The following is an 18,534-nucleotide window of genomic DNA, read 5'->3' on the forward strand; positions in this document are numbered from 1 at the left end:
TCACATATGAAGGAGCAGACACTGTTGCCATTGCTAAACATAATGTGCATCCCGCTGTGTTAAAGAAAACATATACTGATGCTATGTACATGGCGGACGTGGGGAGGGAGCCCCGCTCATCTTCTGACACGTGAAGGAGCCGGCGCTGCAGCCATTATTAAACATGAAGTGCGTTGTGGCCATTATTGTGAAATTGCGCATAGTGCACTGAAAATAAAAAGAAGAAGCAGCCGCCATTACTGAAACGCAGCGTCCCGCGAGTGGTATGATGGTCTGTTTATGACTTAAACGGCCACCATTGCTGAAGCGCGGGTGGTGGGCTGCTTTATAAAAACATGAATATTGCAAATCCAAAGGGGCAAAGGGGTGGATGCCACGCTAAAGAGCTGCTTCAAAGAGGCAGTGATGTGTGGGGCTGGATATAAAAGAAGCGGCCACCATTGCTTTGAGCTCGAACAACATGTCGTGCCTGCTTCAGGAAGACATTAATTAAGTAGATAGTTCTCCCTAACTTCTAATGAGGGGCTACTAAGCCTATTGATAAATCAAAAGCCATGATTTACAAAGGACAGGAAAAGGAGCCAATTGTAAAGATGGGCGGAGCTTAAATTCCATACCTGAATACAGCATGTCTAGAAGAGACAGCGCGAGTGCTGCCTATGCGAGACCTAAAAAAGGCCCACAAACTGACCTGTCAGGCCAGCCCTTCGGGTACTGTCAGATTGCTTTTAGGTCAGTCCGACCCTGTCAGCTAGGGTTTCCTAATATCCAACTGTATCTATTTCGGAGGCACAATCTCCATTTTGACGCCTAAAATTATTTGTACAGATTCATTGTTTCTTTCTCATGTTAAAAAGCTACCTTGTCTACTAAATGTCAAGAGTGAAATCAAATCTTTCCGCGTGGAATTCGGTGTGTTCCCCAAAAGCTGCTTTGAATATGAGGGTGATTTTTTCACGCATGCTGACCTCTCCACCAAAGTCTTAATACAATTATCATATGATCATAATTAGCTTTGCTATAACAGCAGATTGGCCTGTGAACATTTCCTTATGAAGGTATTGCCTTTCGTGCTACCCCAGCCTTTTCATATTGTGTCTGCCGCAATCGTTAACACTTCTCCACTTTATTTCTTTTTGCAACAAAAAATTTAGCAATGCCAACAATCTTCAATTAGTAATTTTCTGATCTTTAAAACACCTGCATTCAACATCTGTATTGGATCCTAAAATATATCTTCATGATATATTTTCTTTATAACAATTGCAGTACTGGGCTCTGCAGTTATTGATTGCGTTATCAGAACATGACATAGAACAATGACGCACAAATCTCAATACATTGCATTTTGTCATTGGCGTATGTCACCTTTTCTCCGTTTCTCAAGGTAGCCGCACTTCAGAACGACTGGAAGGTCTTGTGCCGCAATGGGAGGATACTGATTTCCTGCAAGAAGAGGAGAATAATAGTATCATTAGAGGAATATCACATTGGAGTACACGTATGTAGGTTGAACAGGGCTTGCAAAGACCACTGAGCCATATGTTCTGGGTGTCCAAACTAGGTCAACAAGGGTCAGATCCATGGCAGATTTTTAGGACAACGACATAGGATATGTACATAATCTGTATATAAATGGGTCTCATTTACTTAGTGCAGATCCCGAACATATGGGAGTATCTGCCCCGCACCTACATTCAACACTTCTGTTCTATGACCAAAATTAACTCTATCACTTAATGAAAAGAAAAAGGCATAGTCTGAGAAAGGACGAAAATCTTAACTACATAGATTGAAGGCTTACTCAGCTAAACAAAATGAGATGCATATTTGCTGTACATTTTGGAGCTGGTGACAAACACTTGGACAAATTCTTACAAGATGTCGTCATATAAAGAAATATACACACGTCTCAAGAGGGTCTCAAAGTCACATCATCTAAATTAGCCTTCTTACGAGAAGCACTGGCAGTGAAATATGAAATGCAGTGAAAGCAGAGTTATATAAATGCAATTTCTTAGCAATGCCAGACAGTAGCCAAAGAGTGCCCAATATCTGCCCTAAATATCCATCTTCCTCACCCAATTGTGCCATTCCCACCATAAGCACTCGACGCTAAAACGTATCTGTCCAGGAAGATGATCAACTGTGCGGCATTTAAGTTAAAGGAATTTAATGTAGGCAAGATTAATAGAAAGAATCTTTCTCTTACAAAACGTGCAGATGGATTTAAACCTGCTTAAAAGAAACTGGATTCACATGAACTGGTGATCATTATCTGCATACCAAGGTATTGATGCTTTTAAACTTAAAAAGAGTGCATACAAATATATACATGTGTGTGTGTTTATATATATATATATATATATATATATATATATATATGTGTGTGTGTGTGTGTGTGTGTGTATATGTATAAATATATGCACACGCACATATATATATACACATATATATGTATATTTATAATTTTTATAGATAAACATATATATATATATATATATGTATAGATAGATATATATATATATACACTATCCACCAAAATGTCCTGCAAAGGAATGCGCTCTTTTCACAGCTGGTGCGCGTGTCGAGGGAGGACACACCTCGTAATGAATCATTCACCAAAACGCCAGAAAATACACACGCACTCCACAGACCTCTGTTTTAACGATTTATTTTCACGGGTGAAACGCGTTGGTGAAGGGGGCTAATGGCACTGCTACGAAAATAAATAGTTAAAACAGAGGTCTGTGGAGTGCGTGTGTATTTTCTGGCGTTTTGGTGAAGGATATATATATACACATATATGTATATTTATATTTTTTATATATAATACATATACACACACACACACATATATATGTATATATATATATATATATATATATATATATATATATATATACATATATATGTATATATATTTTTCTCCACTTACAAAAACCCAAATGTTAAAATGACATTATATTTAGACTAAAATGTCAGTTAACCCCTTCGGTGCTCATGACGGAGCGGTTCCGTCATGAGCGTCGGTTGAGCTGTGCTCATGACGGAACCGTTCCGTCATGACCACGCCCGTTTCTATTACGGCCCAGCACCGGAGGGGGAAACGCGGTCGCACCGAAAAGGTTAAAACATAACATTTTAAACAAAAATAAACACTGACATTCACCAGTTATAGTTGACTGAAGTAACTATAATTTGCACCCTTGCCATGCAAAGTGTTGTCATCAATGGTGTTATTTCAGATGTCATCAATGATGTGATACAACACGTCATGAGTGATGTAATATGTAAGGTCATGAGCAGTGCATGGAGAGGACATACTCCAAGGCTGGGAGGGAGTGCACTTAAGCCTGATTTGACACCATTAGGGCTGTCAATTGTCTTACTGTTTTGTGAGTTTGTACTATCATGTCCTTCCCAACATCCTTCCTAATTTTTCCTTAACCACACCCATTTTTGAGTAATTCCTAATTGTCCCACCATTGCCCCAGGCCCAGCCACGCTAAATTCAAAATAGAGAGGATTCAGTTTAAGTTTTTGTCCCAGTATACTTTATGAAGGTTGCACTACACAATACATTTCATCGTGGAATCTGCTCACAGATGATCCTGGCTGTCTGGATCTGAGGACTTTGGAGCATTGCAACTAATATGCAAGGAAGACAAAAGCAGATGATGTTGTAGTAGTCAAGGTGTGCCAGAATAAGGGCTCTCATTGCTACTGTGTTAACGTGGTGTGCAAAAGAGATTGGTGTTGAACAGAATTCCCAGATTCCTTACTATTAAGGAGGCGTGTGAAAGGGTTCCAAGGCTAGAGGGGGTTGTGAGTTGGGCTCATCGACACCTGGTACTTGACTCAGTGTCCTGACTCCATTCATATGCAAGAACCTCCTCCTCATCCAATTGAAAACATGGTCCATACATGACATAATGTGTTTGGATTGTTAGGGCCACTCACAAAAAGCTTTGTCCCACTTGTAGGATTTTATTTTACCAAACGATATCCAGTTTACAAATATTACAACATAAAATGTCAGCGATATCTATGACATAGTAAAGTCACACCACAAAATCTTCAAGAATTTTGCTACATATAATATGATAATTTGCATGGGAAATAATCACTGAATTATGAACAAATAGGGACAGAATATAAAGAAATTGTAGTCCCAAAGAACATTTGGACTCCTTCACTTAAGGATGCAATAGCCCTGGGTTTTATATGTAACTGACATATATCATTACACCTCCTAGGTAAGTACTGAAGGGTGTAATTTCTGACATTTTGTGCTCTGACAGGCCCTCACTTTGATGCAAACCAACCATTGGATGCACCTCAGCAGCATAGTAGACCTTCCAAGTTTGGGCTTTTGCTAATTAATGTACCTGGGCTAATCTAGAAGCTTCATTCACTAGACAGAAGTTCGAAATGTGCATCAGTACAAAGTAACAAGAGTGCACAACACCCACCCTGGTTTAATAACTGCTTCCCACTGGACGTCTGAATGCAAATAGCTGTGTGTTGTGAGGAGAAAGCTGTGGGGGGCACGTGATGCTAGGCCTTCCATAGCTCAACAAACAGAGAGCCGGAGCCACAGAGTCATTACTGCCTCAGCTTGGAGAAAGGCCAATCACATGAACCCGAATGCCAGCATCAGGCAAGTAACAGAGCTAGGATACAGAGACAGCAAGAGCCGGCAAGTGCAGTGGGTAGTGGTGAGGACAGGAGCATGCCCAAGCAACAAAAGCTGCTTTCAAATCTTCAATGTCCCATCCAGACCCTACTTCCCCCTCTCTTTGGCTTGAACCTCTGAAGGCTCTAGCAAAGAGTTGATGCTGGCACAGGTGGTATGGACCTCGCGGCTAGTCGGTCGATCGCTCTCTCCTGGGCTGGCGGGCCCTGTCCCAAATATTTCTATGAGTGAGCCACCATCTGATATTTCCTTCGCTCTATTAGTGAAATTACCAATTCTATATAGAGCTTTCGGGGTCATGATGAAAAAGAGAATGACAAAGAACCCTCTAGCCTCTAATTCAGTTCCTGGGCCACCTCATTAGTCATTTGAAGGAGAACCAGGAGTAATAGTCTAATAAGCTTGATCCTTTCAACCCTTTGTCTTGTGACTCTTCATCAGGTCTTGTCTGTTCCTTTCTTGGGCACATGCACACTAACCAGTTGAAGAACTATGGCTCACTGACAATATCTCACTGACGTCAGGATGCGTATTGCCCACCAACCATCTACATTGAATACAACATGGAATCCAAAAAGAGAACTCATCACAGATTGGAAATAATTCCAACTCAATCCAAGAGGAAAACTGGAAGTGGCTATTAGTTAAGTATAGGATAAGATGCCAAAAGCACTCTTCTCCTTGCACACAAATTGATGAAACACAAACAATGTGTGCTTGGTAGCCAGAGCCTTTCCAGCGATCCAGGCACTCACCATCCATACAAAGAGGAACAGGCAATCATGGGAAAGTAGGGGAAATAACAGGCTCATTTGCAACATGCGAGGGAAAACTGCATTCACTGCTTCCGGCAGGGAAACAGCCTTTATTATGCGGGCTGAGCCATATGTGCTGTTTCCCCGCAAACGGAACCAGGCTTGCCTTAACCACGCACATGCCTGAACCAGGACTGGCCGTAGTGGGCCCCCGGTATTTTCCCGGTGGACCAGAAGGGTGGGGGCTGGTTTTGTACCCGATGGTTTTGTTACTAGGGGCTGCCCCTGTAACAAAAGCGGGAGCACAGCTTCTCAATAGCGTCCCCCCGTGGTAACGGGGCCGGTCCAGCAGATTGCCAGGGCTGGTTGCTGTTACCAGTCTGGCTGTGGCCTTAACCATGGAAGTGCGCAGTTTAGAAGCTGGGATGGGCGGGCACAGGAAGAGGAAGGATCGGGAGAGGACGCTGTCTGGTAAGTGGGGCTGGGACCACATTTTGGGAGGGGGTGGTGGTAGTTTTTAAGGGTTGGGGGTAGTTTTTAGAGCTTGGGTAGTTTTTAGGGCTTAGGGGTGGTCGAGGTAGTGTTTAGGGCTCAGAGGGGTCGTGGTAGTGTTTAGGGTGAAGGGGGGTTGGGCTAGTGTTTAAGGCTTGGGGTAGTGTTTAGAGCTTAGGGGGGTCAGGGTAGGTTTTAGGGCAGAGGGGGCAGGGGTGCAATCTTTACCACACATCTGTTTACCAGTCATACCTTTACCACAAAATTGCGCATAAAAAGAAAAACGTGCTAAAGGAATGCGTTCTTCAGATGCATAAGGTGTTAAGGCAGCGTTGTGGAGGCACGCGTGGGTTAGCCACGCGTGCCTCTGTCATCCAACGCTTCTGGCATCATCCCAGAACCCACCCGAGCTCTTACAATGAATGGCTACCACAAAAATAAACATATCACAGATGCGAGGATGAGAACAGAAGCACTCAATAAAAAATGTGTGGGGAGTCCAAATCTAGGACGATTTTGTGCACGACAGGCACATTTTCCAAATTAATCAAACTGGGCCTGTACAGGATTTGTTCAGAGCAGGCTAGAGGCGCAATCTGCAATCCCCTGGGCCCGTCAGAGTGATATATATTTAATTTCACTCTTGTAACTTTAAATTCTTCAGGGACAACATAAGGATGTTGTAAGTTACATTTGTCCTGCGAGAAGCTGTGAGTGAAAACCAAACAAAACCATGTTATGTCTATAAAATGTTTAGGTCATAGAGACGCGGGTTTCCCCTCTGAAGCACACACACACAGCTCCATGGGGAATGCCCCTGGGAGCTCACCGCAGGAAACCCACTAGTTAAACAAGTGGAGATCGAAGGATGCACTCTAGTTACTGTGTCACAAGCAGAGAGAACGGGCTGCTGTATTTATTTCCTCGGAGGAGCACGTCATTTCCCATCTGAGGCATATCTCTTGTAATTCAGACGTACACACAGTCTTTCCATAGGATCTGAATATTAATGGCTGTGGGGCTGTTCTACACCGTGACGCTGCGCTTCCTGCACTTCCTGCAGCTGAAAGGATTGGGTGCAGTTTAGGAAACGCCCACAACTCATGGGTTATATCATAAACTGCCCGGGGGTGCTAATTTAAAAAAAGGCAGCATTTAGCACCGTGCTAACTTTGTAAACAAACACTTGCAGATCCAATAGGTCTTGTCTATGTGAGATCTATTGGCTTTTTTGAGTTGGAGTGGAGTGTGTGGTGTGCTATGGAGTGGCACTGAGTTGAGTTGAGTTGAGGGGAGTGGCGTGGAGTTGACTGCAGTGGCATTGAGTGGAGTGGAGTTAACTGGAGCAGCATTGAGTGGAGTGGAGTTGACTGGAGTGGCACTGAGTGGATTGGCATTGAGTGGAGAGGAGTGTCGTGAAGTGGAATGGAGTGACATGAACAATTGCCCGAGTTGCCACTGAATTGCCCTATGGATCTTCAAAGCCTTGCGCTATATAGATGAAATTATAATGCAATATGTTACCAATGATCCAGACCTACGATCTATGTAAACATGTGATGCCTTTGATCCGAAGCAAAAGCTTGTTAGTATTTACAACCCTTCTGCAAGAACTGGATTGTTTACAAATGTGTTTTAGACTAGGAGGGGCTAGTGGGCGAGGAGCTATATATAAAGTAGGGTTGGGGATAAAGGAGATGATGCCAGGTTGCGACACTGTTGTGGACGTAGACATTAGGGGAAAAAGCAACATGGAGAAGGGAGGGGGTTTGAGGGAAGAATAAATAATGCCGCAATCACAGCATGAGCAGTGGATGCACACTAATTAAGATTAATCAATCTGTGCTTGGACCATTCTCCACAGAAAGAAAAGGCAGTAAAGCCCCTGGCACACGCTAGCCAATTAGGAGGAACCAAGGAAGAGTGACAGCGTTGTCAACGAATGGTAAGTAATGGGCAGGCTCCAGGTCCTTTTTAGGTTTCGACTGCAAAAAGCTGCGCAAGCAGCTTTTGCGCAGGAGAAATCTAATGAGAACTGTAGTGTGGGTTTGGGTCGGCCCTCGTCATTCATTGGCTGGCTCCATAAATGGAGCCTAGCCATTGGACGAGGGGCCTGTCCGTCAATGCCGGACCAGATTCGGGGGCGTTCCCGAGATTCTTTGGCTTTTGCCGACATCACGCGACGTCAGCCGGGAACGCCCCCGAATCTGGTCCGGCATTGCCGGCACCTGATTTTCGAGTATTTTGTCCGCTGGCAGGTGCCCACCCTGCCAGGGACCTTGCCGCTGTTGTGGTACCCCGAGCGAGTGCCCACCTCGCTTAATATCTAGATTTAAGGCCGGTGCCCACCCGGCATTGCTCCGTGTATTCACCGCCGCGGCCCCGAGTGAGAGGAGGAAGCAGCGCCCGCCTTCAAGCCCGGGCCGCGCTGGGATTGGCCCAGCCGGTCGAGCCCCCTTCCGCGTCATCGCAGGAGGAGGAGGAGAGAGCCGGAAGGAGGAAGCAGCCTGCATCGACCGTCCCGAGGCTCCCGAGCACAGGAGGAGCCCCGGGGAAAGAGAACGTCCCTCTGCGGCCCCGGAGAGTCCCGAGGAGCGGGAGCTCTCCTCCAGCAGCCGCCGGACCCGGTGAGTGCCTGCAAGGGGAGAGGGGCGTCGGGACACATTGTCGGTGTCCGCCCCTCCCCCCGTAGTGCGATCTATGACTACAGCGTATGTTTTCCCCGGCCTGTTTTATCCCCCCCCCCCCGCAAAGTAATGTCCCCTCGCTTTGTCAAGTGTGCTCACATGTTGCCTTTTTTGCTTTGGTTGGAAGATCCCTTGAGCCGCGTGAGCTGCAGGTAGTGACGGTATATTGGTTTGGAAAGCCTCACTGAAGAGTGGCAGCATAAAAAATGATGTCAAGGATTTTGCTTGATGGATATGTTGCATGGCTGGTAAAATACAATTTAACGCGTTGCAGTGAATTAATTATATTTACAACATACTCGCATTGAAATGAGGAGACTGGTGTGACTTGGTTTTGTGTAGCATGGCTAGGCGGCGATGAACACACAACTTAACTTTCATTAAAGTCAGGGGTCCTACTTAAAGTATTAAAATTAAAGTATTAATTAAATATAACAGGTTTTTCTTTGTGTCCAGAAACTCATTGTATCTTATAATTTAGTAAGTGTGCTGAACACAAAGTACTGGGTGTAGTAAGGCATTTTCCTGAACAGTATGTCTTTTTCTTCTGAACCCGATGACGTTGCTTGCTGGCAAAGTAATTCTATGATGGAAAACCTCTCCTTCCTACAGTTTGTTTGCTACACAAGTTAGTGAAAAAATAGACAAGGGGGAGGCATGATAAAGAGCTTGACTAAATCATTGTCTGGGTCCATCAAATTGAATACTGAGAGTCTTGTTGCTTCTCAATTAGGTTTAATGAAGGGCCGTTGACATCGAGGCGCTATTACTGCCCGCATTCACCACGTTGTTTGAATTCATTAGAGTGAAAGGCTTATTTAGAGAGTCACACGCAGGAACATTGACTCTTTGTGTAATAACGAGATTATGGTGGCAGCCGGACCCTTTAAATGAGGCTCATGTGGAGGGTACGCTGCAGGGCTACAGAGTGAATGAGTGAGCAACAGAGGAGTCCGAGGCAGGAAGGTTGTAGGGTTGTGAGTGTGGAATGGTGGAAGGAGAGGGATGGAGATTGAGAAGGAAATGCACACCTGCAAGCAGGGGCAGAAATATCATTAATGCAGCAGGCATCGCCGCACCAGTGTCCAGCTTTGAGAAGGAAATGCACACCTGCAAGCAGGGGCAGAGATATCATTAATGCAGCAGGCATCGTCGCACCAGTGTCCAGCTTTGAGAAGGAAATGCACACCTGCAAGCAGGGGCAGAGATATCATTAATGCAGCCGGCATCGTCGCACCAGTGTCCAGCTTTGTGAGGGTATCGCTGCACCCCCCCTAGATTAGCATTTTTTTGCACTTCCTTTGTTTGCATTATGGCCTTGACTCCCAGGCTACACCACTGAATGTGTTGTCGCTGGCAGCGGGACGTCGCTGGTGACTGCTGTTGTGAACAAGCATTTACAATGCAACGGTTTCGCCTTTGGAAAAGTTTGAGCTATTGGCATTGTAAATGACAACATTTGTATTTGTGTTGGTTTTGAAAACAGATAAATAAATGGCATTGTCCTTTACATTGCCAATCGCTCTAACTTTTCCAAAGGCGAAACCGTTGCATTGTAAATGCTTGTTAGTAAATAATACTCCTTGAAGCAGCAACTGAGCATGCACTGTCGGCAGGCAAGACCTACCAATTAAGTGCGGGGACATAAGGTTGTTAGTTGGAGCTCACAATATGTGCATAGTCTTGATTCCAACTCATGCCTATTTGTTCCACCACTCTACACTTGATGTCTCTCTTTATCACACTCTTGCAGGTTCTTTTTCGTCACTGCTTTCTCCCATTGTCTCTGTTTTCCCAGTCCTCTCTGCCTCCCTTATCTACCCTCCCTACTTTGCTCTTGGTCAAAGTCCGATGACTAAAAATAAGTTCTATTCCCCAAAAATGAAATTTGGTGCCCACTGATATCAACCAACTGCACAAACTAAGCAGTAACTACACATTGAAGAATGTGCTTTTCTGCCCTATTTCTTGTTTCAGTGATCAATGCAGTTTGGAATCAACAAACTTCAATATTTCTATGTTGTTCTGTTTCTTTGGATATAACACATTTTTCTATGCTTTGTCATTGAGTCCTAGAGAGTCTGGTAAAAGGAACCATCCCTGGTGGATGCCTGCAATAGGGAGTCCACCAGCACAGGATGCAGAGAACTTTGGATGAAACCCAAAATGCATTGCAAGCCTCTATGTATTATTCCTAATAGAAAGACATTTTCAGGTCAAAAAATAAAACCATAACAAAAATTTGGTTTCAAACTCGCATTCTAATTCTAAAGAAAACAAAGAAGTGATGAGTGGAATACTTGAATTAATTAGTCGGGCTGCATTTTAATCCATCATTTTTTGCACACCAAGCCAACTCAAATAGGAACTAGTCATGCACAAATCAGCCTTTGTCCTGTTGCAATAGGAACAGGCAAGCCCAAACTGCCAGGACCACAAGCAACCTCAGGCTGGTTTTGGCTTATTTGGGCCTCTTCAGTGGGGTGCAGCTTGGTTTTGGTAGCACAGGACCCCCTTCGGAGAACATCTGTTACTCATACATATTCACACTGAAAAAAACAAAAGGAGTTGGGTGTTGGGTAGCATACTTAAATTAATCTCAGACACTGGTAATTACTCTGGTTTGCAATCCACAACATGTCTTTTTTAGCCCACCATGCCACCTCAGACAGAAGCCAGATGTATGCAAATCAGCCTGGGGCCTGCCCCTATAGGAGGTGTCCACTCCAAACTGTCAAGCTAGGATAGACTGTTCCCATGTGGTGCAAGGCCAGTACTGATTTGCATAAGGAGGCCTCTGACCTGAGTTGCATGATGTTGTAGTTAATGCCCTACATGCGAAGAGTATTCACAGACATGGGTCTACTGCTCTCTGCTCCATAGGATTCAAGCTGCACCCTATTCAAGAGGCCCAAATAGGCCAAACCTGGTCTAAGGTTACTTGTGTTCCTCATCTGACAGTTCAAGATGGACAGTTTTCATGCAAAGCAATGTCAGTACTGATTTGCAATAGGCGGGCCTCTGCCTAGAGTAGGATGGTGGGTGAAAAAGGATGGACTAGAATGAGGCCCAAGTGTTCGCTAGCAGCTGAGACTTATTCAAGCACTCTATCCATCACCTTGTTATTTGTAGTATTCTGTTTCTAGGTACAACTTGCCAGGTCATGAGTTTGAATCTCGGAAAGGCCACCTCAGTATTCAGAGGTCAGTAAAATGACTGAGAACAATAAACTTGGGCCGAAGTAATACCTGTGGTTTATCCCCTTCCCTGCGCCGCGAATTCCAGAGTGGTGCGGGAGGAGCTAGGGGGTGGGCGTGGCGCTCACCGTACTTATGACGGTTCCACGCCGTCATGACCCCGCCCACTCACTAATTTGCCCGCACAGTCTGGGAATTAGTCCCCCGTGGGCGGAGCAGCAGTGGAATGACGGCTCCACGCCATCATGAGCACAAGCCGCCCGTGACTCATGACGGCGTGGAGCCGGCATGAGAACGCAACGGGTTAAGGCTCTTTGTAATGGTAGGCATGCAGCATAAAGCAAGGTATAACACAAGTTATTATTATTGTTATTATTGCTAACAATTTTCATTCTTTACTCATTTTATACATAAATATAAAAGGGAATTTATGTGGCCCTGGTCTTAAATTATCTGTCAACAAGCATTGGCAAAGCAAATAGGTCTGGTGGTGAGTGCCAGCCTTTGTCAATGCATGTTTTGTTGTGTCATGTTGTTTGTAAAACTCTATTGTGGTAGAGGTGTTGGCCCATTGCCACTATAAGAAAAAAACAAATAAACATTGGCTACAAGCAAAAATATTTTTGGGCCTCAAAAATCACGCATTGCCCTAGTACTCACTGGCAATGAAAGGAACAATGTTGTGTGTGCATGCACTTCTTGTGAAAGAACAGAACACCCTCATTACAGTGAAGTTAGTTAGCTGATGGCGTAAGTAAGCTGTCCCATTTCCCCATGCTTTATGCTGTAGTGGTTGGAAGGATATGAGAATGACACAATAACAGACCAATGGGTGAAGAGGGCTGGCTGACAATCCTTACATGTAACTATAATATACATACTTTCTAGTAAGAATAAAAGGTCTTAGATAATGCCAGACCTAGAAATGGATACAAACTCAGAGAGTGAATCTTTTTATGAGTGGCTGTTCTGACTGAATGATAACTGCCTGCTCAATAACTGTAATAACATAATCAGCATGGGAAGATAATATAAGGGATGAAATTTCCTAAAGTAGCTTAAATAGATGCAGATGTGCTCATGTTTGCTCTACACTGCCATTGTACAACTCTGTAATGCAGGATTGCTTAATCTGCAAAACCCAAGAGACACGTAAGAGAGAGCGTATTTTTAACATAAAACTCAAAATTGATATGGAGAAATACCGATAAGGTGTGGAAAAATACAACTACATGAACACAAATACGAGTGATAAAACACATCACTACCATAAGGTCTGGAACCTAATATTTATATATTGTCTCATGTTGCCAAAATACTAGGCCTGGGCTTGAAATTCCACTCTGCTGGTGGAGTTTGCAGAGTTTTTCCCACTCCTCTTTCTGCGTGGTGCACGGAGTTCCGAAAAGCCAAGCATAGGTTTTCCCTCGCACGCCAATGTTAAGTTTGCGAGCACGCGCAAATAAAATCTTACTCCAGACCCCCTCCCGCCGAGATTTCTCAACAAGGGCAATCGCGGATGGCCGCAACCGCTCACATTGAGAAACCTTCCGTTCGAATTAAGGAAGCTGTTGCTCGGATAGAACTTCCACTTGAGTGGCAGAAAGTGCCCTCTTGCGTTGTGCATGGTGTCGTTCGTGCTGATTTTCCAGCATGGACAAACACCCGGTGATAAAAATCTGCACGAACGGCGTGAGCTAACACACTCCACCACTTGAGGAACTTCGCGTAGCGCAGTGGAGATTCATGGTCACTTCACAGAGTTCTGCGTAGCTAAACTCCACGTATTCCACCCAGTCATACGAAATACCAGTTTATTGTATTTGACCCCATCAACAGTTCACCTTCACTCTGCCCAGTTGCCTGCTTGGACAATGACTTCAAAGATTTAGCAACCTGCTATGAAATAAAACTGGTCCACCCAAATCCTAGTAGCCTCCTCTTCCCAGTCCTCCTGCCAGCTCTTGCACTGGAACGTAAATCACTAACGTGAATTCACCAAGTCATTTAGGCTGCACAACTTATCCTTTGAATGACTGCTCATTTCACTCAGTAGGTAGCCCGTCTTTCTCACAGGTGAACTAGAAGATTTCCTCCAGCACCACGTTCACTCCCCTCTACTTTGATGGTGCAAACACCACCACCTTCATGGTGTGTTAGCCCGCTGCAGCCTTTCCGTGGTTGTGGTTGGTTTGTATTCTATAATGAACATGTTAATTGCTTTTGTGTATTATAATTTGCAGCCTATTTATGTTTCTATCTAACGTGCTAATATTCTTTTTTATGTTTCAAAATAGCTTTATTTACATTTTGCAGAGGTTACGGGACATTCAAACGTGTAAAATATAACCACCAGGGTAACGTCCTAAGTCAGAACAAAATTCAAACAGACCAGCAGCATAGTAGTGTCTTGTCCCCAAAGGGGTGGGGGCTCATACAGTATGAGTACTCCACCCTCACCAAAGTGGAGGGGGGCGGTGGACCTTGGGGCAAGGGTGGAGCAACCAAATTGTGAAAATATTCTTAGGTCACGTTCATGCTATTGAAAAACTGCATAAAATAATAAATAATTATAAAAATAGAGACATTTTTGTATCCTCTACATCTTTACAAGCCTCTCCCACACTCTTCAGTATGTTACATGTGGCCTCTGGCAGGAACCTCCAAAAATTAAGACTTAGTGATTGATCCATTCAACAATGTGATCAGGCACGAAATAACACCAATGACACTAATGCAAAGCACCATGGTGACCACCGCTGAGCATGGCCGGACTGGAAACCGAAACCGGCCCTGGCAAACTTCTCGGCCGGGCGAGGGTGGGTGGTGGGGCGATGTCTGGCCGAGCTGTTTGCTGGGGCCACTTTCGGCCAATTTTGTTAACAGGGTGTTGATATTGCTGGAGCCCGTTAACAAAAACGGCCAGAGGGGTCAAACCAGCCCCCAACCTCGTGGCCCACCAGGGGAACGCCTGGTACCCGCTACGGCCAGTCCATCCCTGCCAGTGAGAAGGGTTTACTAACCTTATGAAATTACTCTACCAAGAAGAGGGTGGTCTTCATAAGTTAACGTATACCGGTCTGCACAGTTCCTGTCCTCTGTCCATCGTTTCCTTATAATGCATGTTTTCAACAGCTGCTGCACTGAAGTTGAGTACTTTCTATACAGATATGCACAAGGGTGCAAACAAAATGCCATCACTGTCAGTGAAGAAAACCAATAGCTGAAGTGGGCTGACTGCTATGTTGCCCCATGATGTATGCTGTGGTGGGGGGAAGCAAAATGTGAAGATGAAATGGCCAGTGGCTGAAGATAGCTGGCCGGAAGCCGCTTTAGGTATATGTATATAATATGTATCTTTAGGTTTACATTTTTTGGGAAACATGACACTGGTGAGAGGGACAGCTAAAGCTGTCTAGATTAGCCCAGACTTAAATATGGCCACGACTACCAGTTTGGAAAGACAATAATACATGCTTTACTTTTGCACATATATCTTCATTGCTATATTACATGGTTCAGCACTCTATTGTCACTTTGATGACACCTTTGTCACCTTCCAAATATCCCCAAAATAACACACCAGAGGACAGCATAATTTGTCATACCACATCCCATAACATCCAAAACAAGCATTTGCAATGCAATAGGTCTCGAATTTATAAGAGTTTAAGCTATTTGCATTGTAAATGACAATGCCTTTTATTTATCGGTGTTGATAATTAATACATACATAAAAGGCATGGCCATTTACAATGCCAATAGCTCAAACTCTTGTAAATGCGAGACCTATTGCATTTCAAAGAAGCAACCGCCATTGTCCAGGGCTGCTTGGAAAGGGAAAGCGTGCATGGAGCGCTGAATGTTGCAGGAAAGCATGTTGTGCCTGCAGTAGGAGAAGCTCATTAAAGAAAATAGTGCTTACAGATTAAAAAAGACATACCGTGTAACAACAGAATTAAAAGGGCCAGTCCTCATGGGAGATTACAAATGACGACAAGGCGGTACTAAGGAGGGACTAACAAGCCTATTAACGAATCAAAAGCCAGCATTTACAAAGGACAGTGACACAACTACTCGCCGAAAAAGCGATTTGACGCCTCGTCAGGGGTAGGAAGCGCAATATAAATGCAGTTACAATACAATACAAACCAATGAAAAATAAGGGTGGAGAGTGGGCGGAGCTTCAAGTCCATTCTTGAATACGGCATGCCTCGCAGAATACAGCATGCCTAAGCTCGACCTAAAAACATCTAAATACCCAGCATAACCTTTGCCTTCATCTTCAGAGAGTAGTCAACATGATTACATGTTAAGCAGAAAAATACATTGGACAATGGTGGTTCGTGCACAATTGTGGAAAGCATGTGTAATCTAACGTGTTTGTGCAAGCTGGAGAAACCAATGCCTGAAGGCAAGCCTGGCACTCGTTCTTCTGGACAGATGGTTTGCTCATTGCATCCAGTTTCCAGTGCAGTGGGCCAACGTGGATACGCTGACAGTCATTGAGATATTAAAATGCATTGCCTATTTAGCTGATTAATTGAGTTGCTTAAAAGGGGTGCTTTTCAGTGTCTGGCCGCTGCTATCATTTTTCTGCCTCGGGGCACGTGAACAAATGTACGAGCTGCAGAGTGGAAAGCGATGCATTACCTATTACTCTAATAGCCTCGCTCTCCTGGGAGCGCAGACCTGGGTTTGATTTTTAGCTTTCATTTTGTTGTAGTCTTGGATGTATAAATGTAGACGTTTATTAATGAGTGAATACGTTTTCGCAAGACACAATTACAGTGGGTCACGTGCCAAACAATGTTAAGGAGCACGAGAAACAAAAAAAAGTAACTTAGTGTTGGGTTTGACATAAGTTTATCTCTTAGGGCTTCAAACGCCCCTATATTAGGCAACAGGGGTACCATCTTGTATAGAGTCGCTCCTGCGAAGAAGGGGTCGTTATCAGCAATTCGAGACGCACGACTGAGGTTTCCAGTAATTATGCAAAACGGAATAAGGGAGAGGCCAATCCTGGACATGCGGGGACCAGCGTTGGGGACAGAGGTTAAAAGATGAAGCCTACACTGCTCACCCATGATAACTGTCAGCCTGGCAGCACCCCATGCTAAAGATATAAATGCAGGCTTTCAATAGTTGCTACAGGCCTGGACTGGCATAGAAAGGTTACTAGCTTAGAGGAAAAGGAGAAATTAAGGACCCTCTGCAATAAGAGCCATTCGAAAGCCAGGGCAGGCAGTTTGCATACTGACTGCTTTATGAACGACTAGTATGGGTAAGAACTTTGCAATGTCACCAATGTGTTAATAGGTCACATCACAAATTGCACATTTGCAGGAGGTCACAAGATGAACTGTCTCATCATTTGCGACTCACCTTTGAATGACTGCGAATGGAGTGGTAGTGGACTGCAAGGGACACCTCACCTGACCACCATCTTTGCTTTTGCTGTATGCCCCAAATGAGTATAATGTTTTTAAACGGCCCATATCTATTAAAGGTACAGGTGCTGCTTTAAAAGAATGTTACCCATTTGGGGGTGGAGGGCTCAGGGGAGTTTGTTGTTGCCCCCTTGACCACTGCATGTCCCCTGAAAGCTGTCCTCCATGGGCAGTGACCCCATTGTGAAACGATTACCATCCCCTTGGTTACATTTTCAATGGTTGGCAACTGCAAATGCAGTTGCAAACCACAGATACATACCACTGCAAATCGCAGTTAGGAGGCAACACCCCTTTTACACTCCCTCCGAGTCCAAAGTGAGATTTCCAATGATTCACAATAAGCCTGCTCAGTGCTTAAAATAAGTGTTGTGCCCTCGTCAGGAGGCCACCACAATTTGCACCACACATTGCCTCTATACTTACACAACTGCTAACCATCCCACTGCAACAAGTGTGACAATTCAGACTGTTCAAGGCCGCCAAAGCTTTAAGAATGGCTTGGGAGGCAGGAATTAGTTGTTTTTAATTAATATTGAATTAACAAACAATTGTTTTTCTGCTCATCTTTAAATTACACAAACAGCGCCACCATATGGCAGCTGTCATAAGTGCAGGTTCCAGCAATTAAGTTCTGTACTGGAAATGAAGTGCTGGTGCCGTGCACCGGCAACCACCGGCTCAAATTAAGCACTGTCCCTACTGCTGGTCAGAATGGCTTTCCTAACTTGCAACAGGGGGATTTACTACATTGCACAAAACCATTTTGTTCGTGTCAAACTCTGTGTTTTTGCAACAGTAACATTAATTAATTCATCTGGCTCTTAGAAACAGGGTAGGGGAATGGCTTCTTATCAAAGTGCATTGTTTGCTGGTGTCTCCTAGAAAGTGTCTATTCTAGCTAGTGCCTATTCAGTAATTGAAGCTGCATCTTCAGAGGCACCACTGTCCCCTTCTCTTCATGCCATTGGTGCCACTTACCAGCCAGCAGCATGGAAGAGTATTAGCTTTGGCTGGTGGTATTCAAGATTGCTTAAATAGGAGGCAAGATATTTGTCCAGTCAGAAGAGAATATTGGTAACCCATGATTGAGGTGTGAGAAGTAGTGAAACAAGGTGTTTGGAGGGTAACAGAGTATGGTTTGTTACTCATTTGCTAACATTCATATAGCACATAGTGTGTGTACCTGTGTGTGTAAAAGAATGAAAAAGCAGTTTCCCTATCGCAGGTGTACCATCCAGGGGCATTTTCCTT

At 44.3% G+C, this 18,534-nt stretch overlaps 1 protein-coding gene across 1 annotated transcript in view; it reads right to left on the reverse strand.

Moving 5' to 3' along the window:
• The window catches only part of SKAP2 (src kinase associated phosphoprotein 2), a 501,186-nt gene that overhangs the window by 216,443 nt on the left and 266,209 nt on the right, over positions 1–18,534 (reverse strand). Inside the window, exon 5 of the mRNA XM_078663472.1 lies at positions 1,369–1,446. Within this exon, the coding sequence (XP_078519598.1) occupies positions 1,369–1,446 (78 nt within the window). The remainder of the gene's footprint in view (positions 1–1,368; positions 1,447–18,534) is intronic.

The sequence above is a fragment of the Lissotriton helveticus genome, chromosome 10, assembly GCF_964261635.1.
Source record: "Lissotriton helveticus chromosome 10, aLisHel1.1, whole genome shotgun sequence".
Lineage (NCBI taxonomy): Eukaryota > Metazoa > Chordata > Amphibia > Caudata > Salamandridae > Lissotriton > Lissotriton helveticus.